At 48.1% G+C, this 25,442-nt stretch overlaps 1 protein-coding gene across 1 annotated transcript in view; it reads right to left on the bottom strand.

Annotated features, from left to right (window-relative positions):
* The window catches only part of setd2 (SET domain containing 2, histone lysine methyltransferase), a 117,488-nt gene that overhangs the window by 5,870 nt on the left and 86,176 nt on the right, over positions 1–25,442 (bottom strand). Inside the window, 9 exon segments of the mRNA XM_033020298.1 lie at positions 833–934; positions 2,744–2,827; positions 8,335–8,403; positions 9,201–9,312; positions 11,556–11,692; positions 19,038–19,115; positions 21,081–21,233; positions 22,785–23,457; positions 25,247–25,433. Coding sequence (XP_032876189.1) covers positions 833–934; positions 2,744–2,827; positions 8,335–8,403; positions 9,201–9,312; positions 11,556–11,692; positions 19,038–19,115; positions 21,081–21,233; positions 22,785–23,457; positions 25,247–25,433 — 1,595 coding nt within the window.

Genomic DNA, 25,442 nt, shown 5'->3' with positions numbered 1-25,442 from the left:
CAGCAGGTCAGGCAGCATCTAGTCATAGAGTGATACAGTGTGAAAACAGGCCCTTTGGGCCAACTTTCCCAAACCGGCCAACATGTCCCAGCTACACTAGTTCCACCCGCCCGCGTTTGGTCGTTATCCCTCCAAACCTGTCCTATCCATGTACCTATCTAACTGTTTCTTAAACGTTGGTATAGTCCCAGCCTCAACTACCTCCTCTGGCAGCTTGTTCCATACACCCACCACCCTTTGTCTGAAAAGGTTACCCCTCAGATTCCTATTAAATCTTTTCCCCTTCACCTTAAACCCATGTCCTCTGGTCCTCGATTCCCCTACTCTGGGCAAGAGACTCTGTGCATCTATCTACCCGATCTATTCCTCTCACGGAGTAAAGTAAAGGGCCTGTCCCCCTTACGCGACTTTTTCGGCGACTGCCGGCACTCGTCATAGATGTTTGTTGAAAATCCAGCGGCGACCAGAAAGACGCTACGACTCGTTGGGCGACTGAGGAGACGACTCACGACCATACAGGCGACACCCTGGCGACATGTCGCGGGATGAAGGCTGCATGGTCGTGAGTAGTCGCCCAAAGAGTCGTACCTTGTTCTGGTCATCGCTGGATTTTCAACAAGTTGAGAATTTTCGGCGACCTGTAACGACCTATGTCAGGCGCCGACAAGTCACTGAAAAAGTCACGTAAGCGGGACAGGCCCATAATAGGTGACGTTTCGGGTCGAGACCCTTCTTCAGACTGAGTCTGAATCTAGTTTCACTGTGGTGCTGCTGAGTTTCACTGACTGAATCAAAGTCTTCCACCTTGTTGCCCAACAAGCTGCGCCGTTACCTTCCGAGCCAGGTGCTTAAAGTCCTCTGTCGCCACGATTCTTCCTAGTTTACAGTCAGGTTTCCGGTACGGATTCAGGCACAGGACGATGAACTGGGAGATCTGCAAGAGAAGGTAAGCGTTCAAACCGGACTGAAGAAAAAAAGCCCCCCCACCCCACCTCCCAGTCACTAAGCCTTCACAGTATCGGGTGGTGCAGCGGCTAGAGCTGCTGCCTCACAGCGCCACACACCCGGGTTCCATCCCGACCTCGGGCGCTGTCTGTGTGGAGTTTGTGCGTTTAGTTTAGAATTTATTCATGAGATCATAAGTGATCGGAGCAGAATCAGGCCATTCGGCCCATCAAGTCATTCAATCTAACTCTCCCCCTCAGCCCCATTCTCCTGCCTTCTCCCCATAACCCCTGACACCCGCACTAATCAAGAATCTATCAATCTCTGCCGTATAAATATCCATCAACTTGTCCTCCACCGCCGTCTGTGGCAATGAATTCCGCAGATTCACCACACTCTGATTAAATAAATCTCTTCTCATCTCCTTCCTAAAGGAACGTCCTTTTATTCTGAGGCTTTGAGAAGGCAGCAACGGGATACTGATTGGAGATGATGAGCCATGATCACATTGAATGGTGGTGCTGGCTCGAAGGGCCGAATGGCCTACACCTGCACCTATTGTCTACGACTAGTCCTAGACTCTCCCACTAGTGGAAACGTCCTCTCCACATCCACTCTATCCAAGCCTTTCACTATTCCAAAGGATGGAAACAGGCCCTTCGGCCCACTAAGTCCATGCCGGCCAACTGTTCACCAATAGTTCTATATGATCCCACTTTCACATCCACCCCCTACATACTAGGGGGAATTTACATAGGCCAATTAACCAACAAACCCGCACATCTTTGGAATGTGGCAGGAAACCCATGCGTCACAGGGAGAACGTACAAACTCCACACACACATCATCCGAGGTCAGGATTATACCCAGTGGGCCGAGATACCGGCCCGGAAAGTCTGCCTTGGAGGTCGGCTATGGGAACAGATCTGCCTGTTCCAGAGCCCCGGCTGCAGGGGCCAAATTCCACCCGTTAATCGGCCGCGGAGGTCCCGATGAGGTGAAGATCAGGGGCCTCACCCAGCCTGACATTTACGGGGGGGAGGGGGGATATCCGCAGGTGATTCCAAGTGCTCTCTCGTAAACTTGTCCAGATTAAAGGAGATGCCAGACCTCCAGCTGCCGGAATATCGACGGTGGACCCGTACAATTTTAGTTTAGAGATACAGCGCGCAAACAGGCCCTTCGGCCCACTGAGACTACACTGACCAGCGATCCCCGCACATTAACATTATCCTACACACGCACTAGGGGCAATTTTGACACTATACCAAGCCAATTAATAGACAATAGACAATAGGTGCAGGAGTAGGCCATTCGGTCCTTCGAGCCAGCACCGCCATTCAATGTGATCATGGCTGATCATCCCCAATCAATACCCCTTTCCTGCCTTCTCCCCATAGGGTGGAGGCCGGTTCTCTGGATGCTTTCAAGACAGAGCTAGATAGGGCTCTTAAAAATAGCGGAAACAGGGGATATGGGGAGAAGGCAGGAACGGGGTACTGATTGGGGATGATCAGCCATGATCACATTGAATGGCTGTGCTGGCTCGAAGGGCCGAATGGCCTACTCCTGCACCTATTGTCTATTGTCAACAAGATACGAGATCACGAGATACGAGTCAACGAGATTGTCAACCAGACAACGAGATAAATGACAGATTCTTTTTTTTTTGGGGATGTTTTGCAACCAACTGAAAGAGTCGTAGGGAATTTCTCCTGACGGAATACTTGGGAACACCAGGAAGCGTGGGGGCAGCGGAGAACGAGGGAGGGAGCGGAACCTCCCGCTGGGCACTTACCTCCTTCCTAAACATCTCTTTACTTCTCTTGGCGAGCTCGCTCGAAGTGTCTGCCTCTGCCGTTTTGGCCTTTATCTTGGATGACTGTAATGGGAAAACGAGCAATGTTTGGTGACTTCTTCAGCGAAAATGCAGCGGGATAGATAAATGCAGCTCTAGGTGGATTGTCAGATTACACTGGAATCACACCAGTAACGTCAAGTGGATATTTTTAAGGCAGCGATAGATAGATAGATTCTTGATTAGTACGGGTGTCAAGAGGTCATGGGGAGAAGGCAGGAGAATGGGGTTGAGAGGGAGACATAGACAGTGTAGATTGGTTATTGTATGTGAACCAATCATAGTAGAATAGCATCACTAACCCCACCTTACTGTATAATTCATACTAACACCCACTTCCTACACTGGTCAGTCTTGGAAGCGGTAACGATGAACTAACAACTAACGACCTGTTGTACTGCTATAATATGTGTACTGATTAAAGATGATCTTGAACTCCAGATTGTGCAGCTTGCTTATTTACAGATAGAAACATAGAAAATAGGTGCAGGTGGAGGCCATGTGGCCCTTTGAGCCAGCACCGCCATTCAATGTGATCGTGGCTGATCATCCACAGTCAGTAACCCGTGCCTGCCTTCTCCCCATATCCCCTGACTCCACTAGCCATGATTGAATGGTGGAGTAGACGTGATGGGCCGAATGGCCTAACTCTGCTACTATCACTAATACTTGTCAGCTGGGGGCAGAAAGGAGATGTATAACGTGCGGTATGTGTATTTCTTTGTCAGTCTATTCTGCGTAGGCGTTTCCCAGTTTTATGGGAGGTTGATATTATTGGCGTCACGGGTTTAATGATGGTCAGGATAAGTGGAAGATAGCGTGCGAGTGTTTAGCAGTGAATGAATCATCTGTAGTTTCCTTTATAGAGTGGATACTGGTAGCATAGGTGGTGAGAGCAGGAATGGACGAGGGTTGTTCTGGGACACCAGAACTAAGTGTAGAGGCTTCCCCATGTGTCGTGGGCCTAACTCAATGAAACACCAGTGAAGGGAGGTGTCCACTAAATAACCCCAATGGCATACTCCCATATACACGATTAGTTTTTACGTGCTTCTTAACATGTAGATAGCTTATTATTGCATATGGAGTTTGTTATTTGTTATTGTCCGTAGCATAAATATGTATAGGTAGTTTAGATAGTGATTTGCGTTGGGCTTTCTGTCCTGGGCCTCCTCCATGGCCAGAGTGAGGCCCACCGTTAATTGGAGGAGCAGCACCTCATATTTCGCTCGAGTAGTTTACACCCCAGCGGTATGAACATTGACTTCTCCAATTTCAGGTAGTCCCTGCTTTCTCCCTCCTTCCCCTCCCCTTCCCAGCTCTCCCACAGCCCACTGTCTCCGCCTCTTCCTTTCTTCTTCCCGTCCCGCCCCCCCGGAGTAACTCAGCGGGACAGGCAGCATCTCTGGAGAGAAGGAATAGGTGACGTTTCGGGTCGAGACCCTTCTTCAGACTAGTTAGGGATAAAGGAAACGAGAGATGTGGAAGATGATGTAGAGAGATAAAGAACAATGAATGAAAGATATGCAAAAAAGTAACGATTATAAGGTCTTCAGTTTAAACCAGCACCTGCAGTTCCTTCCTAAACTAAACTAAATTTGCACAAGTTCTTTATGTTTTAATTGTAATGTAACACCCTGCAAATAAAATAAAAAAATCACCAGTGCAAACAATGCTTTAACCCTTTGTTGTTCACCAGAACCCCCTCACCATCTTTGTTGAACAACAGACAGCCAACCATGTCATCTCTGTGTGCCCGCTCTACCACCCACCAAATGGAGCTTCTAAAGAAGAAGAAGAAGAAGACCATCTTTGTTGTCACCAGAACCCCATCTTTGATTCTAGCCCTGTAGAATTTTGAACATTTTGTTTGTGTGTGTGTGTGTATATATATTATAATTTATATAGATAGATAGATAGATAGATATGCCTTTATTGTCATTCAGACCGAAGTCTGAACGAAATTGCAGCAGTCATACATATAATACAATAAAAACATCAATAAACACATATTAACATCCACCACAGTGAGTCCACCCAGCATCTCCTCACTATGATGGAGGCAAAAGTCTTAGGTCTGCAGTCTCTTCCCTCCTCTTCTCCCTCTGCGCTGAGGCGATACCCCCCGGGCGATGTTATAAATCAGTCCCGCGGCTCAAACACCGCAGCCCGGGGTGGTTGAAGCTGCCGCCCACCAGTCCTGCAGACGCAGCCGCTGGCCCGTGGCCGAACCCCGGACTCAGGCCACCACCGCCAGAACACCGTCCCAGCCACCCTCACGTGAGTACCGTGCCGTCTTCAGCCTCGGGCCGGGCCGCCCCCGACATGGGCGCCGAACCTCCCCCGGGCCGGGCCGCCCCGACATGGGCGCCGAACCTCCCCCGGGCCGGGCCGCCCCGACATGGGCGCCGAACCTCCCCCTGGCCGGGCTGCCCTGACTTGGGCGTCGCTTCTCCCCCTGGCTGGGCTGCCCCAACTTGGGCGTCGCTTCTCCCTCCGGCCGGGCCGCCCCGACTTGGGCGTCGCTTCTCCCCCCAGCCGGGCCGCCCCGACTTGGGCGTCGCTTCTCCCTCCGGCCGGGCTGCCCCGACTTGGGCGTCGCTTCTCCCCCCAGCCGGGCCGCCCCGACTTGGGCGTCGCTTCTCCCTCCGGCCGGGCTGCCCCGACTTGGGCGTCGCTTCTCCCCCCAGCCGGGCCGCCCCGACTTGGGCGTCGCTTCTCCCTCGGGCCGGGCCGCCCCGACTTGGGCGTCGCTTCTCCCTCGGGCCGGGCCGCCCCGACATGGGCGCCGCTTCTCCCCCCGGCCAGGCCGCCCCGACTTGGGCGTCGCTTCTCCCCCCGGCCGGGCCGCCCCGACATGGGCGCCGAACCTCCCTCGGGCTGCGAGCGCCGCACCTCCCCGAGCTCAGCCACTCCAACGGGAGCCTCGTTCCACCCTCGGGGCTGGCCGCCCACACGAGAGCGCCACAGCCTCTCACGGGAGCACTGTTCCAGCCCTGAGCCGGACCACCCTCACGGGAGCGAGCTCAGGGCAAGTCCTGACGGGCTCTGCCTCCGGAGCCTCGAGGTCATCAGCTCCATTAGGCCTCAGCGCAGACGGAGACAGAGAAGGGGAATACGACAAAAAAGTCGCATTCCCCCGCAGGGAGAGACTGCAAACCCCGTTTCAACCCCCCCCCCCTCCCAAAACACAAACTAAAAATCAAAAACTAGATTAACCAAAACAAAATAAACAACACAAAAAACACAAACAAACGGGACTGCCGGTGAGCCGCTGCAGCCAAGGCCGCGCCGCCACTCCGAATATACATATATATTATATGTATATATAATATATTATATATATATGTGTGTGTGTATATATATACACAAAATATATATGTGTGTGTGTGTATATATATTATAATATAATTTATATATGTATATATATAGATTTGGAGGGATATGGACCAAACGTGGGCATAGAAACATAGAAAAATAGGTGCATAGAAACAGAAAAATTGAGCCAGCACTGCCATTCAATAGGATCATGGCCGATCATCTAAAATCAGGACCCCATTCATGCTTTTTCTCCATTTCCTTTGATTCCGTTAACCCAAAGAGCTAAATCTAACTTCCAGTGAATTGGCCTCCATTGCCCTACTGTGGAGATTCCACAGATTCACAACTCTCTGGGTGAAAATGTTTTTTGTCATCTCAGTCCTAAATGGCCTACCCCTTATTCTTAAACTGTGACCATCTCCAGTTTAAATTCCATTCGGAATGTTTTGGATGACCAAGTTCTCGACTGAACATTGGGAACATGTTTCCTGCATCTAGCCTGTCCAATCCTTTAAGAATTTTATATGTTTCTATAAAATACCCTCTCATCCTTCTAAATTCCTGTGAATACAAGCCCAGTCGACCCATTCTTTCATCATACGTCAGTCCCGCCATCCCGGGAATTAACCTGGTGAACCTACACTGGCACTCCCTCAATAGCAATCATGGCTGAGTAGACTCGATGGGCCAAATGGACTAATTCTGCTCCTATCACTGAAGAACCTATGACCATCGATGGCCCATTCACATATAGTGTGAATATTCCCATAGTGTGTCCTCATCCACTCTCGACACACCAGGGGAAATATAGAGACCGGTTCACCTACAAACCGCATGTCTTTGGGGCACGGGAAGAAACCAGAGCACCCGGAGAAAAACCCACGTGGTCACGTGCAAACTCCACCCAGACAGCACCCGTGGTCACGATCAAACTCAGGTCTCTGGCGTGTGAGGCAGTGCTCTACCAGCTGTGCCACTTTGCTGCCCTCTAAGGTTTAATAGCTCTTGAAGTTTCATATTATGAATAATGTATATTGGGAGATTGATTATATCACCATCTAAATCTCTCGTTTCCCTATCCCCTGCCTCACAGTCAGAAGAAGGACCTTGACCTGAATCGTCACCTATTCCTTTTCTCCAGAGATGCTGTCTGACCCGCTGAGTTACTCAAGCTTTTTGTGTCTATCTTTGGATTAAAAAAGCATCTACAGTTCCTCTCTACATATAAAGACAGCTTGTGGTGCGTTAAAACTATGAAATGCAAGTGAAATTAGTTATAGGAGTAGAATTAGGCCATTCAGCCCATTAAGTCGACTCCGCCATTCAATCATGGCTGATCTATCGCTCCCTCCGAATCCCATTCTCCTGCCTTCTCCCCATAACCAGACACCCGCACTAATCAAGAATCTATCTATCTCTGCCTTAAAAGTACCCATTGGCTTGGCCTCCACAGCCTTCTGTGGCAATGAATCCCACAGATTCACCACCCTCTGACTAAAGAAATTCATCCACATTCCTTCCGAAAGGAACGTCTTTTAATTCTGAGGCTATGGCCTCTGGTTCTAGACTCTCTTGAAGGAGTGCAGCGTAGGTTTACAAGGTTAATTCCCGGGATGGCGGGACTGTCATCTGCTGTGAGAATGGAGCGTCTGGGCTTGTACACTCTGGAGTTTAGAAGGATGAGAGGGCATCTTATTGAAACATATGATTATTAAGGGTTTGGACACACTAGAGGCAGGAAACATGTTCCCGATGTTGGGGGAGTCCAGAACCAGGGGCCACAGTTTAAGAATAAGGAGGAAGCCATTTAGAACGGAGACGAGGAAACACCTTTTCTCACAGAGAGTTGTGGGTCTGTGGAATTCTCTGCCTCAGAGGGCGGTGGAGGCAGGTTCTCTGGAAACTTTCAAGAGAGAGCTAGATAGGGCTCTTAAAGATAACGGAGTCAGGAGATATGGGGAGAAGGCAGGAACAGGGTACTAATTGTGGATGATCAGCCATGATTACATTGAATGGCGGTGCTGGCTTGAAGGGCCGAATGGCCTACCCCTGTGGACCCCGAATGGTCTCTCACTAGTGGAAACATCCTCTCCACATCCACTCTATGCAGGCCTTACGGTATTCGGTAAGTTTCAATGAGACTCGTGCTGTTTCCATGCTGTACGTTTCAGTCAATGAGGCGCAATAGTATGATGAGGACTTGCACACACCTGGCTGTAAGAGTTGGGAGTCCCGTCTCCACTACCGTCTGCTCCGTGACAATCCGTCAGCATCGGATCCTAAGGTGCACCAAGACAAAGGCAGTGAGATATCTTCTCAAAGATGGACACAAAAAGCTGAGGTAATTCAGCGGCTCTGACGGCATCACTGACTCTGACTAAGGATCTCGACCCGAAACGTCACCCACTCCGTTTCTCCAGGTCTGAAGAGGGGTTCACAAGGGCCTTTGTTTTGTTTATGCACTATATATTGGGCTTTTTAAATGTAACTTCTTACCTCTTTGTTTATTATTATTTTATACAATGGAGCACTGTGTTTACACCCTGTTATCCTGCCGCAAGTTCCATTATCTGCCTTTGTTCATTTTTAGGTGCAGTGAGGTACGCACACCGAGGTACAGTGAAAAGCTTTGGAAACTATCCCTGAATCTGGGAGGTGTGCGTTTTCACACTTCTATACCTTTTGCCTGATGGGAGAGGGGGAGAAGGGGGAGTGGCCAGGGTGCGACTGGTCCTTGATTATGCTGCTGGCCTTGCCGAGGTATAAATGGAGTCAATGGAAGGGAGGTTGGTTTGTGTGATGGTCTGGGCTGCGTCCACAATTCGCTGCAATTTCTTGCGGTCTTGGATGGAGCTGTTCCCAAACCAAGCTGTGACGCATCCTGATAAAACTGAGCCTGGAGATGTGGGCCAGCGGGACTGGGGAGGTCATGGTACGGCCATACAAAGGCAGTGCGACCGGATGGGAAACACACCCCATGGAGTAACATCCGTGCCGACACTAAGTGACAAATGCTTGCTGTGTAAAGTTCCCAGGCCAGGCCGTTGCCCCTCAGTGGAGCAGTGAGCGAGGTTACCTTGGCCGGATGTTCATCGTACGTGGGCGTCCCCAGGTCCATCTCCGCCTCGTGACCCACACTCATGTCATCGCTGCCTCCGTCCCACAGTGGTGGGTCCCACTGCGTTTGCCTAGGAGAAGATTGAGCAAATCCGAGTGAGACCAGATCTTCAGTAACCTGGAGATACATATTCAGGTTTGTAGTTTAATTGGCTTCTGTAAAATTGTCAATTTTGTGTGTAGGATAGTGCTAGTGTACAGGGCACAGTTTCGGTGGGCCGAAAGGCCTGTTTCCACGCTGTGCCTCTAAAGTCTAAAGACCTGGAGTATTGTGTGCAGTTTTGGTCTCCTCCCCAAATTTGAGGAAGGACATTCTTGCCATTGAGGGAGTGCAGCATAGGTTTACAAGATTAATTCCCGGGATGGCGGGACTGTCATATGCTGAGAGAATGGAGCAGCTGGGCTTGTACACTCTGGAGTTTAGAAGGATGAGAGGGGATCTTATTGAAGCATATAAAATTATTAAGGGTTTGGACACGACACGCTAGAGGCAGGAAACATGTTCCCGATGTCAGGGGGGTCCAGAACCAGGGACCACAGTTTAAGAATAAGGGGTAAGCCATTAGAACGTAGACGAGGAAACACTTTTTCTCACAGAGAGTTGTGAGTCTGTGGAATTCTCTGCCTCAGAGGGCAGTGGAGGCCGGTTCTCTGGATACTTTCAAGAGAGCTAGATAGGGCTCTTAAAAATAGCGGAGTCAGGGGATATGGGGAGAAGGCAGGAACGGGGTACTGATTGGGGATGATCTGCCATGATCACATTGAATGGCGGTGCTGGCTAGTCTGCCTTCCTGTTTTTGTACCAAAGTGGATAACCTCACATTTATCCATATTAAACTGGTTGTACTTGAGCTATAGGGAGAGGTTGGGCAGAATAGGACTTTATTCCTTGGAGCGCAGGAGACTAAAGGATGATCCTATTGAGGTGTAAAAATCACGAGGGGAATAGATAGAGTGAGTGCACAGAATCTTTTTCCCCAGGGTAGGGGAATCAAGAACTACAGGACATAGATTTGGGGTGAGAGGGGAAAGATTGAGTAGAAACCTAAGGGGCAACATTTTCCACACAGAGGGTGGTAGGTGTATGGAACGAGCTGCCAATGGAGGTAGATGAGGCAGACACAATGACAGGTGCATGGACAGGAAAGGTTTAGTGGGATATGGGGTCAATGCAGGTAAATAGGGGCTAGGTTAGATGCGGCATGGGTGAATTAGGCTGAAGGGCCCGTTTCTGTGCAGAATAACTCTGTGACTCCAAGTCTTGTGCTTCAGTAAGTGTTCTGGAGATTTGCAAGAATTGGGAATGATCAAGTGTAGCCAGTACCCCAAGCTCGACTCCATAGACCCACAGGCATCTCGTCTTGATGAATCTCATTGCCTGCAACTCATTTTCACCTAGTTTTTTTGTTGTTGTCTACCTTCTAACAATGGCCTTTCCTTTATCATCATTACCTTTGTACATATCTTTAATTCATTTGTTCTGTATCACCATCTATCTCTCTCATTTCCCTTTCCCCTGACACTCAGTCTGAAGAAGGTTTGTTGACCCGAAATGTCACCTATTCCTTTTCTCCAGAGATGCTGCCTGACCCGCTGAGTTACTCCAGCTTTTTGTGTCTATCTTTGGTTTTAAACCGGCATCTGCAGTTCCTTCCAAAATATAAAGACAGCTTGCAGTGACCCACAATGAATTCCACAGATTCACCACCCTCCAGCTGGTTCATGTTCATGAGTGTGTAAGACAGAACCGCAGATGCTGGTAAATTCGAAGATAGACACAAATTGCTGGAGAAACTCAGCAGGTCAAGCAGCATTTCTGGAGAGAAGGAATGGGCGACGTTTCGGGTCGAGACGCCTGAAGAAGGGTCTCGACCCGAAACGTTGCCCATTGCTTCTCTCCAGAGATGCTGCCTCACCCGCTGAGTTAATCCAGCATTTTGTGTCTATCTTCATGCTCATAAGCGATAGGTGCACAATTAGGCCATTCTGCCCATCAAGTCTACTCCGCCATTCAATCATGGCTGATCTATCTCTCCCTCTTAACCCAATTCAGAGCCTTCTCCCCATAACATCTGACGCCCGTACTAATCAAGAATCTATCCAACTCTGCCTTAAAAATGTCCATTGACTTGGGCCTCCACAGCCTTCTGTGGCAATCAATTCCACCCTCTGGCTAAAGAGGTTCCTCCTCGTCTCCTTCCTAAAGGCACGTCCATTTATTCTGACCCTCTCTGGTCCTGGCCTCTCCCACTGGTGGAAGCATCCTCTCTACACCCTCTCTACCTGGACGGGGAGATTCCTGGCAAAGACCAACCTGGTTATCACGTGGTAATAGTAAATCTTTCCCTCGGGATCCCGCGCCGTCTTCCAGTTGTTGGGGAGCACGATGGTCTTTGGCTTTGGCGGTGAAGGCGGCGGCAGGTCGAGAAGGTTGTTGACGATGATCAACTCCTGCGGGAGAATACAGACACAGTCGAACAATTAAAACACAAGCTAAAGACAGTCTGCATCCTCTCTCCATCCCTCCCCATCTGTGCCGTTGTACTTGTTTCAGTCTTCTTGTTGAGTCTCATTGTCTGTAACTCATTTTCACCTAGCCCACCTAACAATGGCATGTTTCCTTTATCATCATTACTTTTGTACATATCTACAATGTCTATATCTCTCATTTCCCTTTCCCCTGACACTCAGTCTGAAGAAGGTTTGTTGACCCGAAATGTCACCTATTCCTTTTCTCCAGAGATGCTGCCTGACTCGCTGAGTTACTCCAGCTTTTTGTGTCTATCTTTGGTTTCTTCCAAAATATAAAGACAGCTTAAAACTAGTGTTAAAACTAAGTAATGCAAGTGAAGTTAAAGGTCATAAGTTATAAGAGCAGAATTAGGCCATTCGGCCCATCAAGTCTACTCTGCCATTCAATCATGGCTGATCTATCTCTCCCACCTAACCCCATTCTCCTGCCTTCTCCCCATAACCTCGGAAACCCGTACTAATCAAGAATCTGACAATCTCCACCGTAAAAATATCCATTGACTTGGCCGCCACAGCCTTCTGTGGCAAAGAATTCCACAGATTCACCACCCTCTGTCTAAAGTAATTCCTCCTCACCTCCTTCCTAAAGGAACGTCCTTTGATTCTGAGGCTGTGACCTCTGGTCCGAGACTCTCCCACTAGTGGAAACATCTTCTGCACATCCACTCTATCCAGGCCTTTATTCGGTAAGATCCAACAGAGTTAAAACAGAGTGTCCTCCACCCAGTTGACTCAGAAACTGACCTCACTGCAACAGAGGAATCCGATTCCATTGTGTGGTCTGGATAGTCAGGACTCTCGCTTCTGAAGTGTGAATACGCACACCTCCAGATTCAGGGAGTTTCTCGTCCCAGCTGTTATCAGGCAACTGATTCATCCCCCTCACCAACTAGAGAGTGGTCCTGACCTAGCATCTACCCCATTGGACACCCTCGGACAATCTTTAATCGGACTTTTTCTTGCACTAAACGTTATTCCCTTTATCCCGTATCTGTACACTGAGGATTGTAATCATGCATAGTCTTTCCGCTGACTGGTTAGCGCACAACTTCTTTAGTTAGAGGGTGGTGAATCTGTGGAATTCTTTGCCACAAAAGGCTGTGGAGGCCAAGTCAATTGATATTTTGAAGGCAGAGATAGTTAGATTCCTGATCAGTATGGGTGTCAGTGGTTATGGGGAGAAGGCAGGAGAATGGGGTTAGGAGGGAGAGATAGATCAGCCATGATTGAATGTTAGAGTAGACGTGATTGGCCGAATGGCCTAATTCTGCTCCTATCACTTGTGACCTTATGAACAAAAACATTTGACTGTACCTCGGTACACGTGACAAGAAACTATACTAACTAACTAATGAAACGGTAACTCCCTTTGGAATGTCCTCTTACATGGCTGTACAACACGGCGACAGGCCCTTCGGCCCACCTAATCCGTGCTGACCAACGCACACCCACCTGTGCACGTATTATTTACCCCTCCCAGCTCTCCCACAAACCTACTGTCTCCGCCTCTTCCTTTCTTTTTACCCCCCCCGACATCAGTCTGAAGAAGGGTCTCGACCCGAAACGTCGCCTATTCCTTCTCTCCATTGATGCTGCCTCACCCACTGAGTTTCTGCAGCATTTTTGTCTACCTTATGTATTATTTAGAGGGATCCGGTCATCATTTGATGTCAGGAGCATAAACAAAGAACAATAACACGAGTGAATGTTATTCCCTTCTCATGTTTCTATACACTGTAAATAGACCTTCAGCCCAGAGACATTAGGCTAGACGAACTAGGTACTAATGTCTGACTATGGGAGTGTGTAGGGGGTCACCTGAAATGAACGGAATTGGGAGTCTGCCGGGTACCAGGCACCGCGTTTAGACCTGGGGGACCCCCCCAAGGGGCCAAATAATGGGGGCTAAAAAGATGTGAGGCACTACTTCAATCCGCTACCATGGTGTGCTCATTGCCACGCCTAGATCAACAACACAAATGGCAGACATTCTTCCCGCTGCAAAAGGCCCGCCAGACTCCCCACAGAGGGCCTGAAAAATGGGCTAGCATATAGACGAGCAAGGTACCACTAAAAAATAATGCCAAATGTACAAGATGAGTTCATAGAGTACAAAATGGGTTAGGCCAGACAGATAGCCCGCTACACTACAGGTACCAGACACCCCAAAAATGGACCCTGCTGTCCTACTAGGCTAGCCTAGATATTGTGGGAACCAGTTGAAACCAAGTTTAAATGATCTACCACACCTTGGGGGATATAAAATGACCTATGACAGAACAATTATCTGCTGCCTTGGGCCTACCAGACCCCTGAAATGGGCCCTTGGGCCAATCTAGGCTAGCCTAGATATTAAAGGTACCAGCTAAAACCAGGTTTACATGATCAATCACAGCCTAGGAAATACAAAATCACCCATGCCAGAATAGCAGATGACACGAAGCTGGGGGACAGTGTTAGCTGTGAGGAGGATACTAGAAGGCTGCAAGGTGACTTGGATAGGCTGGGTGAGTGGGCAAATGCATGGCAGATGCAGTATAATGTGGATAAATGTGAGGTTGACTATTATCTGAATGGTGGCCAATTATGAAAAGGGGAGATGCAACGAGACCTGGGTGTCATGGTACACCATTCATTAAAAGTAGGCATGCAGGTGCAGCAGGCAGTGAAGAAGGCGAATGGTATATTAGCATTCATAGCAAAAGGATTTGAGTGAGGAGCAGGGAGGTTCTACTGCAGTTGTACAGGGTCTTGGTGAGACCACACCTGGAGTATTGCGTACAGTTTTGGTCTCCTAATCTGAGGAAGGACATTCTTGCCATAGAGGGAGTACAGAGAAGGTTCACCAGACTGATTCCTGGGATGTCAGGACTTTCATATGAAGAAAGACTGGATAGATTCGGTTTGTACTCGCTAGAATTTAGAAGATTGAGGGGGGATCTTATAGAAACTTACAAATTCTTAAGGGGTTGGACAGGCTAGATGCAGGAAGATTGTTCCCGATGTTGGGGAAGTCCAGAACAAGGGATCACAGTTTCAGGACCGAGATGAGGAAAACATTTTTCACACAGAGAGTGGTGAATCTCTGGAATTCTCTGCCACAGAAGGTAGTTGAGGCCAGTTCATTGGCTATATTTAAGAGGGAGTTAGATGTGGCCCTTGTGGCTAAAGGGATCAGGGGGTATGGAGAGAAGGCAGGTACAGGATACTGAGTTGGATGATCAGCCATGATCATATTGAATGGCGGTGCAGGCTCGAAGGGCCGAATGGCCTACTCCTGCACCTATTTTCTATGTTTCTATGTTCAATAACCCATTGCCTTGGTCCTACCAGACTCCCCAAATAGTCCCTTAATTGCCCAGCTGGGGGTCTGATAGGCACGAGGCAGCAGATAGTTCCTCTGGCATCGGCCATTTTGTATTCCCCAAGGTGTGATTGATCATTTGAAGCAAACATTCAGCCCAATGGCAAACATGTGGTCCAAATTTGACATCTTGGTTCCAAGCTCATTCGTATATGGCCCAATTTATTTTTAAAGATAATTATGAATGTACTTGCATAAGGAATGATTCATTAAAGAATAAGGCTCTAATGTTAACCCAACCCCTAAGAAAAATGTACTTCGTTATGTTACATAGTTACATTAAACCTTTAAACCATTAAATCCGAAAGCTATTAACTCAAAATTGTGTAACATATTCTGTACTTCAACCTGAGAATAATTCTGAAAAGAAAACTGGGTCTACCGTTACTCAGATCTTGGATGTGGCCATTTCAAAACAAACAGTATGCACCAAAAGCACTCTGAAGTTGTCATTAGCAAAACTGGCAAAAAGTGAACAGCTGGGACATTTTTTGCAATGAGAAAAAAATTAGCTTGATAACTGTTTCTAAGTTTTATATATGTTTTAATATAGATGATATGACCGAAAGGTCTGAATGACAAATAAAGGATTCAATTCAATTCAATTCAATATGATCTTCATAACCATGTGGAAAATTTAGTGGGTTGCGCATCGAGATGTTAAGAAAAATCACAAATATGGCCCCAAAAAGCTCATTTTTGCGTTTAATTCTAGCTCATTGCATGCTATGATTTGCTGGGTGCGTAATGGAATGGTAAATCATCATTAGTTTACAGGAGCCTCCGTGTACATTGTCTTACTACTAGTACTAGCTAGGTTTGGTCATTTGCCCAGGATAATATTAGCCTGAACTGCACTAAAAAGCTTCTAATGGGAGAACAATGTGGACTAAAAATACTCTCCTTCAAAGCTTGTTCTTCCATTTGAATGCAGAAAACTTTAAAAACCTAGGTCATCAAATTATTTTATTTATTAGTTTGGTTCAGGGTGGTAAATCTAACAAACATAAATAACAAATTATCAATTTATGAATCACTAAAAAAAAATAACATTATTGTCAGGGGATATGGGGAGAAGGCAGTACTGATTGGGGATGATCAGCCATGATCACATTGAATGGCGGTGCTGGCTCGAAGGGCTGAATGGCCTACTCCTGTCTACTATTGTCTATAAAGTACAGAACAAGTATCTTCAAACTATTGCTGACCATGCCATAGATAAAACATCCTATAATGGCACAAATTAAGCCTGACAATCAACAACATGATTGAGTTTAATATTTTAAGCATAAACTCACTGCATCTCCACTGATATTGCAATTATGTCCATACTATAGGATGTCTGATACGGCGTTCCGTCGTTTTTCTTAAAGACGGGGGATGACTCTGTAAGCTTATCAAATTAAAGTCCATCCCTATTTAAGATAAATCACCATCAAATAACATGATATTCCAGCTTAAATTGTACTTAGGCCTATTAGGCATAGTTTATTGCACAAATTCCACAGGGCTTCTATATGCACTTGCTGATACTTGATCCTAACCATGTGTCTGTCATTGTACCTCTCTGCAGGACATGTGCTCTGGCCATGGCATTGCCCCATGGCATTGGTTTCAACGTAAATTATCAACTGGACACTATAACTGAATCATGTATGATATCCCTGAATTGGCCAAGATAGACTGGCGATTGATTGAGACGTGAATTGGCCAAGATAGACTGGCGATTGATTCTTAATGGGTTGACGGAAGGCATTTAAAGACTGCATGGATGAACTACAACAATTGTTCATCCCAGTTTGGCAAAAAAATAAATCAGGGAAGGTAGTGCATCCGTGGATAACAAGGGAAATCAGGGATAGTATCAAAACAAAAGATGAAGCGTACAAATTAGCCAGAAAAAGCAGCCTACCAGAGGACTGGGAGAAATTCAGAGACCAGCAGAGGAGGACAAAGGGCTTAATTAGGAAAGGGAAAATAGATTATGAAAGAAAACTGGCAGGGGACATAAAAACTGACTGCAAAAGCTTTTATAGATATGTGAAGAGAAAAAGATTAGTTAAAACAAATGTAGGTCCCTTGCAGTCAGAAACGGGTGAATTGATCATGGGGAACAAGGACATGGCAGACCAATTGAATAACTACTTTGGTTCTGTCTTCACTAAGGAAGACATAAATAATCTGCCGGAAATAGCAGGGGACCGGGGGTCAAATGAGATGGAGGAACTGAGTGAAATCCAGGTTAGCCGGGAAGTGGTGTTAGGTAAATTGAATGGATTAAAGGCCGATAAATCCCCAGGGCCAGATAGGCTGCATCCTAGAGTACTTAAGGAAGTAGCCCCAGAAATAGTGGATGCATTAGTGATAATTTTTCAAAACTCTTTAGATTCTGGAGTAGTTCCTGAGGATTGGAGGGTAGCTAATGTAACACCACTTTTTAAAAAGGGAGGGAGAGAGAAAACGGGGAATTACAGACCAGTTAGTCTAACGTCGGTAGTGGGGAAACTGCTAGAATCAGTTATTAAAGATGGGATAGCAGCACATTTGGAAAGTGGTGAAATCATTGGACAAAGTCAGCATGGATTTATGAAGGGTAAATCATGTCTGACGAATCTTATAGAATTTTTCGAGGATGTAACTAGTAGAGTGGATAAGGGAGAACCAGTGGATGTGTTATATCTGGACTTTCAGAAGGCTTTCGACAAGGTCCCACATAAGAGATTAGTATACAAACTTAAAGCATACGGTATTGGGGGTTCAGTATTGACATGGATAGAGAACTGGCTGGCAGACAGGAAACAAAGAGTAGGAGTAAACGGGTCCTTTTCACAATGGCAGGCAGTGACTAGTGGGGTACCACAAGGCTCAGTTCTGGGACCCCAGCTATTTACGATATATATTAATGATTTGGACGAGGGAATTGAATGCAACATCTCCAAGTTTGCGGATGACACGAAGCTGGGGGGCAGTGTTAGCTGTGAGGAGGATGCTAGGAGGCTGCAAGGTGACTTGGATAGGCTGGGTGAGTGGGCAAATGCATGGCAGATGCAGTATAATGTGGATAAATGTGAGGTTATCCACTTTGGTGGCAAAAACAGGAAAGTAGATTATGATCTGAATGGTGGCCGATTAGGAAAGGGGGAGATGCAACGAGACCTGGGTGTCATGGTACACCAGTCATTAAAAGTAGGCATGCAGGTGCAGCAGGCAGTGAAGAAGGCGAATGGTATGTTAGCATTCATAGCAAAAGGATTTGAGTATAGGAGCAGGGAGGTTCTACTGCAGTTGTACAGGGTCTTGGTGAGACCACACCTGGAGTATTGCGTACAGTTTTGGTCTCCTAATCTGAGTAAAGACATTCTTGCCATAGAGGGAGTACAGAGAAGGTTCACCAGACTGATTCCTGGGATGTCAGGACTTTCATATGAAAAAAGACTGGATAGACTCGGTTTGTACTCGCTAGAATTTAGAAGATTGAGGGGGGATCTTATAGAAACGTACAAAATTCTTAAGGGGTTGGACAGGCTAGATGCAGGAAGATTGTTCCCGATGTTGGGGAAGTCCAGAACAAGGGGTCACAGTTTAAGGATAAAGGGGAAATCTTTTAGGACCGAGATGAGGAAAACTTTTTTCACACAGAGAGTGGTGAATCTGTGGAATTCTCTCCCGCAGAAGGTAATTGAGGCCAGTTCATTGGCTATATTTAAGAGCGAGTTAGATGTGGCCCTTGTGGCTAAATGGAGAGAAGGCAGGTACAGGATACTGAGTTGGATGATCAGCCATGATCATATTGAATGGCGGTGCAGGCTCGAAGGGCCGAATGGCCTACTCCTGCACCTATTTTCTATGTTTCTATTATAATAGCAAATGATAACTATATAGCAAAGCAAAGCAACTCACCTCCAACAACCGTAAACTGTGATTCTTTACGGCAAAAACTTCCATCCAATCCAATGTTGATATACTGTTTGGCGGCAGCTAAGGAGAGCTTGTCACCGCACTCAGCCAAATGGGCAAATATATAGAAAGCCAAATAGGACACTCCAACAGTTTATACCCACTACTTGCCTCTTGTCCCTCTTGTCTCATTGAAATGGGTTGTTGTGGAAATGGTCAATAAAGTGGTTAATTTTTTGACGAGTCACTTTGTATTCACTCGCCGAAAGTTGTGGTTGATCATATAAATCTGGTTCAGCTCATATCTTTAATACCTAGACTTGCCTACATGGGCCCAGGGACTTATTAGGGGGAGTCTGGTAAGGCCAAGGCAATGGATTACTATTCTGGCATGGGTCATTTTGTATTTCCTAGGCTGTGATTGATCATCTAAACCTGGATTTAGCGGGTACCTGTAATATCTAGGCTAGCCTGGTAGACCCAATGCAGCAGGTAATTGTTCTGTCATAGGTCAATTTATATCCCCCAAGGTGTGATAGATCATTTAAACTTGGTTTCAACTGGTACCCACAATATCTAGGCTAGCCTAGTTGGACAGCAGGGTCTAGGGTGTCCATGTTTGGGGTGTCTGGAACCTGTAGTGTAGCGGACTATATGTCTGGCCTAACCCATTTTGTACTCTATGAACTCAACGTGTTCATTTGCCGTTATTTTTGAGTGGTACCTTGCTCGTCTATATGCTAGCCCATTTTTTAGTCCCTTTGTGGGGGGGTCTGGCGGGCCTTTTGCAGCGGGAAAAATGTCTGCCGTTTGTGTTGTTGATCTAGGTGTGGCACAGAGCACACCATGGTAGTGGATTGAAGTGGTACCTATTTAGCCCCCATTTTTTGGCCCCTTGGGGGGACCCCCAGGTCTACACGCAGCGGGTGGTATCCGGCAGACTCCCAATTCCGTTCATTTCGGGTGACCCCCTACACACTCCCATAGTCAGACATTAGTACCTAGTTCGTCTAGCCTAATGTCTCTGGGCTGAAGGTCAAAAAGGTCTGTGGAATTCTCTGCCTCAGAGGGAGGTTCTCTGGATACTTTCAAGAGAGAGCTAGATAGGGCTCTTAAAAATAGCGGAGTCAGGGGATATGGGGAGAAGGCAGGAACGGGGTACTGATTGGGGATGATCAGCCATGATCACATTGAATGGCGGTGCTGGCTCGAAGGGCCAAATGGCCTACTCCTGCACCTATTGTCTATCGTCTGATGGTAATCATGTATTGTCTTTCCACTGACCAGATAGCATGTAACAAAAGCTTTTCACTGTACCTCGGCACACGTGACAATAAACTGAACTGAATTTTCGAACCTTTCGCTCGTGTCAAATCTTCCAGAGGTTTGGGAAGAGAGGCAACCAAAGTGACTTGCCGTTGAAATCCTACACACACTAGGGACAATTCACAATTTTAACCAAAGCCAAATAACCTACAAACCTGCACGTCTTTGGAGTGTGGGAGGAAACCAGAGCACCTGGAGAAAACCCACGCAGGTCACGGGGAGAACGTACAAACTCTGTACAGACAGCAACCGCAGTCGGGATTGAACTGGGGTCTTTGACGCTGTGAGGCAGCAACTCTACCGCTGCGCCAATGTGCCGTCCCTAATTGCCCAGTCCTTGGCCTACAGTGCTCGGCATAGCCAGCATTTTCAGCTTGGGCGGCACAGCGGTAGATCTGCTGCCTTACAGCACCAGAGACCCGGGTTTGATCCTGTCTACGGGCGCTGCCTGTACGTTCCCCCCGTGACCTGCATGGGTTTTCTCCCAGATCTTTAGTTTCCTCCCACCCTCCAAAGACGTTTTTAATTGGCTTGGTATAAATGTTAACTGTTGTGTTTATGTGTGTGCGCGCGTGGGATAGTGTTAGTGTGCGCGGAGGGGGGGGCTCGATGGTCGGCTCGGAATGGGTGGGATGAAGTGCCCGTTTCCATGCTGTATCTCTAAACTAAACCCCGGGTTTGTGCGGACTGTGACGTTTTGTTCCGGGCACCGCTCCGTACCTGCTGCACAGTCTGTGGCTGCCCAGGCTGTTGGTAGGACTGGGCAGACGTGGTCACCAGCATCCCCGCGGCGGGCTGTGTGACGGAGCTCTGCGGATGAGCCAGGAAACACTGCTGCCCCTGAGCACATTCTGGACTCGACTGAGGGTAACTCTGCAACGAGCACACACACATACACAAGAAAGGATTTGGAGAGCGGCGCAGAAAAAACACAGGCAGACAAACACCACAGACTATCTGAAGGAGGACAGGTCTACATTCATATTCACCTCATCGCTTAGCGTCAAATAGCAGGGAAACAGGCCCTTCGCGTCCATGCTGATCAAGATGCCCCATCTATGCTAGCCCCATTTGCCTGCATTTGGCCCATATCCCTCTTAACCATCTTTATTTGCCAGAGTGTCTTTTAAATGTTGTTTATAATACTGCGGCCATGGTGGCACAGCGGTAGAGTCGCTGCCTTACAGCGAATGCAGCGTAGGAGACCCGGGTTCCATCCTGACTACGGGCGCTGTCTGCACTGAGTTTGTACGTTCTCCTCAGGTTCCTATTAAATCTTTCCATCCTTATCGTAAAGCCTATGTCATCTGAGTCAAGAGAGAGTCTGAAGAAGGGTTTCGGCCCGAAACGTTGCCTATTTCCTTCGCTCCATAGATGCTGCCTCACCCGCTGAGTTTCTCCAGCACTTTTGTCTAACTTTGATTTTCCAGCATCTGCAGTTCCTTCTTGAACAGTCATCTGAATCTTGATTCCCCTACTCTGGGTAAAGGACTCTGCGCATTCACCATTATCAATTCCTCCGCTTTTCCCCTTCCTGGAACGACTGACAAGAGTCATTAGCATGGAAACATGCCCCAGGGCCCAACTCAACCATTCCGTCTGAGGTGCCATATCGAAGAGTCCCATTTGTCTGAATTTGGGACTCTGCACCTTTCCTATCCATGTATCTGAGTTTAGAGTTACAGAATGGAAACAGGCCCTTCGGCCCACACCGACCATCGATCACCCGTTCACACTAGTTCCACGTTAGCCCCCTTTCTCATCCACTCCCTGCAATCCATGCTAGGTACAATTTACAGAGGGGCCAATTAACCTGCAAACCCGCATGTCGTTGGGATGTGGGAGGAAACCGGAGCACCCGGAGGAAACCCACGCGGTCACAGGGAGAACGTGCAAACTCCACACAGACAGACAGCACCTCAGGTCAGGATGGAAGCCGGGTCTCTGGCGCTGCGTAAGAATAAGGGGTAGGTCATTTAGGACTGGGATGAGGAAAAACCTTTTCGCCCAAAGAGTTGTGGATCTGTGGAATTCTCTGCCACATAAGGCAGTGGAGGCTGATTCACTGGATGTATTCAAGAGATATAGTTAGATAGATCTCTAAAGGCTAAGGCAGGGCTCCCAACCTTTTCCGTCCCGTTTGTGGAAATCTCTGCCACAGAAGGCAGCGGAAGCCAATTCACTGGGTGTTTTCAAGAGCGAGTTAGATTTAGCTCTAAGGGCTAACGGCATCAAGGGATATGGGGAGAAAGCAGGAACGGGGTACTGATTGTGGATGATCAGCCATGATCACATTGAATGGCGTTGCTGGCTCGAAGGGCCGAATGGCCTACTCCTGCTACTCTCTATGTTTCCATGTTTCTCTACCCGCTGCACCACTGTGTGCCGCCCTGTCCATGGGAGCGTGAAGGGTAACGGCGTTACCTGGACGATTTGTTGCGTGGCCTGTCCGTAGGGCGAGGAGATGCTGTAGACGGCCTGGCACGGCTGCCCCTGGTAGTAGATGGGAGCCTGCGACTGCCCGCTGGCGTATTGCTGGTGCACGGCGAGAGACTGCTGGCTGGGGTCCCACACGCCGTAGTTCTGCCCGGTGGTCGGGGGTGCCGGCACTTGGATGACCGCCGCGCTGGGGTCCTGGGGAATGACGGCGGGGGTGGGTGCCAGGTACTGCGGGCCCGGCATGTCCACCGGTGGGGAGAGGTGCTGCGCGGCGGGGTGCGCAGCGCCCATCGACTCCCCCAGCAAGGGCTGCTCGTAGCCCATCGGTGGCTGGCACAGCGACTCCAAGTTGGGCGTGGGCAGGAGCACTTTGCCCGCGTTGGGGTTGACCGGGTCGACGTACGTCTGCAGCGGGTAGCCCGGGGGGTAGAGGGCAAAGTTCTGGTGGGAGTTGGGGTAGGCGGCGCTGCCGTCGTAAGGCACCGGCGGGCCCACACCGATGGGCTGGATCTGTTGCTGCTGTTGTTGTTGCACCAGGTACAGGTTCTGTTTCTGGGCTTCCCGCTGAGCCACCTCTTGCTCAAAGAGTTTCCTCCGCTCCTCAGTGGAGAGTTTGCTCCTGGTTTTCTTCTTCTTGGCTGGTGTTGCTCCCTCGTACCTGCTCGACACAGAAAATACAATCAATCGCAGCTCAGTAACCCCTCTCACCCTGGCCACAAACGGCGACTCCGGACTGTCAAAGCTGGCACAACCAGACATAAAAACAGTTTTTATCCACGAGTAGTTGCTCTACTCAACAGCCAAAAATTTGTAGCCTCCCTTTGATCTGGTATTTTGTTGGTTCACATGCTTGATCAATGGTGTTTTATCATTAATGTCTTATTATTATTAATGTTTAGTGTTTTCTGAGTCATTCGTAACTGTCACTGTATGTCATGTTGTTACTTGTGGGCGGAGCACCAAGGCAAATTCCTTGTATGTGAATACTTGGCCAATAAACTTACTTACTTAAAACTTTGTGATGTTCACAGGGACTATTAGAACGGGCAAGCGATCAACTTCAGGAAGTGAAGCGGTTCACATACCTCAGTTTGCATTGACGGCACCAAAGTGGAGATGGTTGAACAACTTGCCAATATCACCAACAACATCTTCGGCACCACCCACATTGAAGCAACGACCAAGAAAGCACATCAACACCTCTACTTCCTTAGAAAGCTTAGGAAGTTTGGCACGTCCCCCGACAGTTCTCACCAACTTCTACAGATACGCCGTGGAGAGCATTTTATCGGGACAATAGACAATAGGTGCAGGAGTAGGCCATTCGGCCCTTCGAGCCGGCACCGCCATTCAATGTGATTATGGCTGATCATCCCCAATCAGTATCCCGTTCCTGCCCTCCCCATATCCCCTGACTCCGCTATCCTTAACAGCCCTATCTAGCTCTCTCTTGAAAGCATCCAGAGAACCTGCCTCCACCGCCCTCTGAGGCAGAGAATTCCACAGACTCACCGCTCTCTGTGAGAAAAAGTGTTTCCTCGTCTCCATTCTAAATGGCTTACCCCTTATTCTTAAACTGTGGACCCTGGTTCTGGACTCCCCCAACATCGGGAACACGTTTCCTGCCTCTAGCGTGTCCAAACCCTTACCAATCTTATATGTTTCAATAAGATTCCCTCTCATCTTTCCAAACTCCAGAGTGTACAAGCCCAGCTGCTCCATTCTCTCAGCATATGACCGTTCCGCCATCCCGGGAATTAACCTTGTAAACCTAAGCTGCACTCCCTATATAGCAAGAATGTCCTTCCTCAAATTAGGGATGCATTAGTGATCGGTTTGGGAACAGCTCCATCCAAGACCACAAGAAATTGCAGTGAATTATGGATGCAGCCCAAACCATTGCACAAACCACAATCCCTTCCATTGATTCCATTTACACCTCACGCTGCCTCGGCAAGGCCAGCAGCATAATCAAGGACGTGTCGCACCCTGGCCACTCCCTCTTCTTCACTCTCCCATCAGGGAAAAGGTATCTTAGTGTGAAAACGCACACCTTCAGATTCAGGGACAGTTACTTCCCAGCTGTTATCAGGCAACTTTATCATCTAGCACAACCAGAGAGCAGTCCTGAACTACTATCCACCTCATTTGGAGACCCTTGGACTATCCTTGTACGGATTTTGCTGGCTTTACCTTGCACTAAATGTTATTCCTTTATCAAGTATCTATACACTGTAAACGGCCCGATTGTAATCATGTATTGTCTTCCCGCTGACTGGTTAGCACGCAACAAAAAACTTTTCACATGTGGCAATAAACTGAGCGAACGTGCGGGTTTGTAGGTTAATTGCCCCTCTAGTGTGTAGGGAGTGGACAAGAAAGTGGGATAACACTGAGCTGGTGGCTCGTCTATGCCTCAGGCATAAGGAAACAGAGAAGAAGCTTGCCTCTCATCTGGGACCGGTCTCTTCAGGCCTTCTCTCTCGTACGCCGAGGGAGGAGGGGAGGTGGTGGGCCTGCGCTTCTTCCGATCTTTGCTGAGTGATTTGTCGGCATCCTTCTCTTTGCCGGAGTTGACTGGAGTCTTTGGCGTTTGGGAAGCATCCTTCTGTGACGTCCCGTCCCTGCCGCGCTCTGTAACAC

The sequence above is a fragment of the Amblyraja radiata genome, chromosome 4, assembly GCF_010909765.2.
Source record: "Amblyraja radiata isolate CabotCenter1 chromosome 4, sAmbRad1.1.pri, whole genome shotgun sequence".
NCBI lineage: Eukaryota > Metazoa > Chordata > Chondrichthyes > Rajiformes > Rajidae > Amblyraja > Amblyraja radiata.
This window is presented reverse-complemented; position numbering and strand designations above follow the sequence as displayed.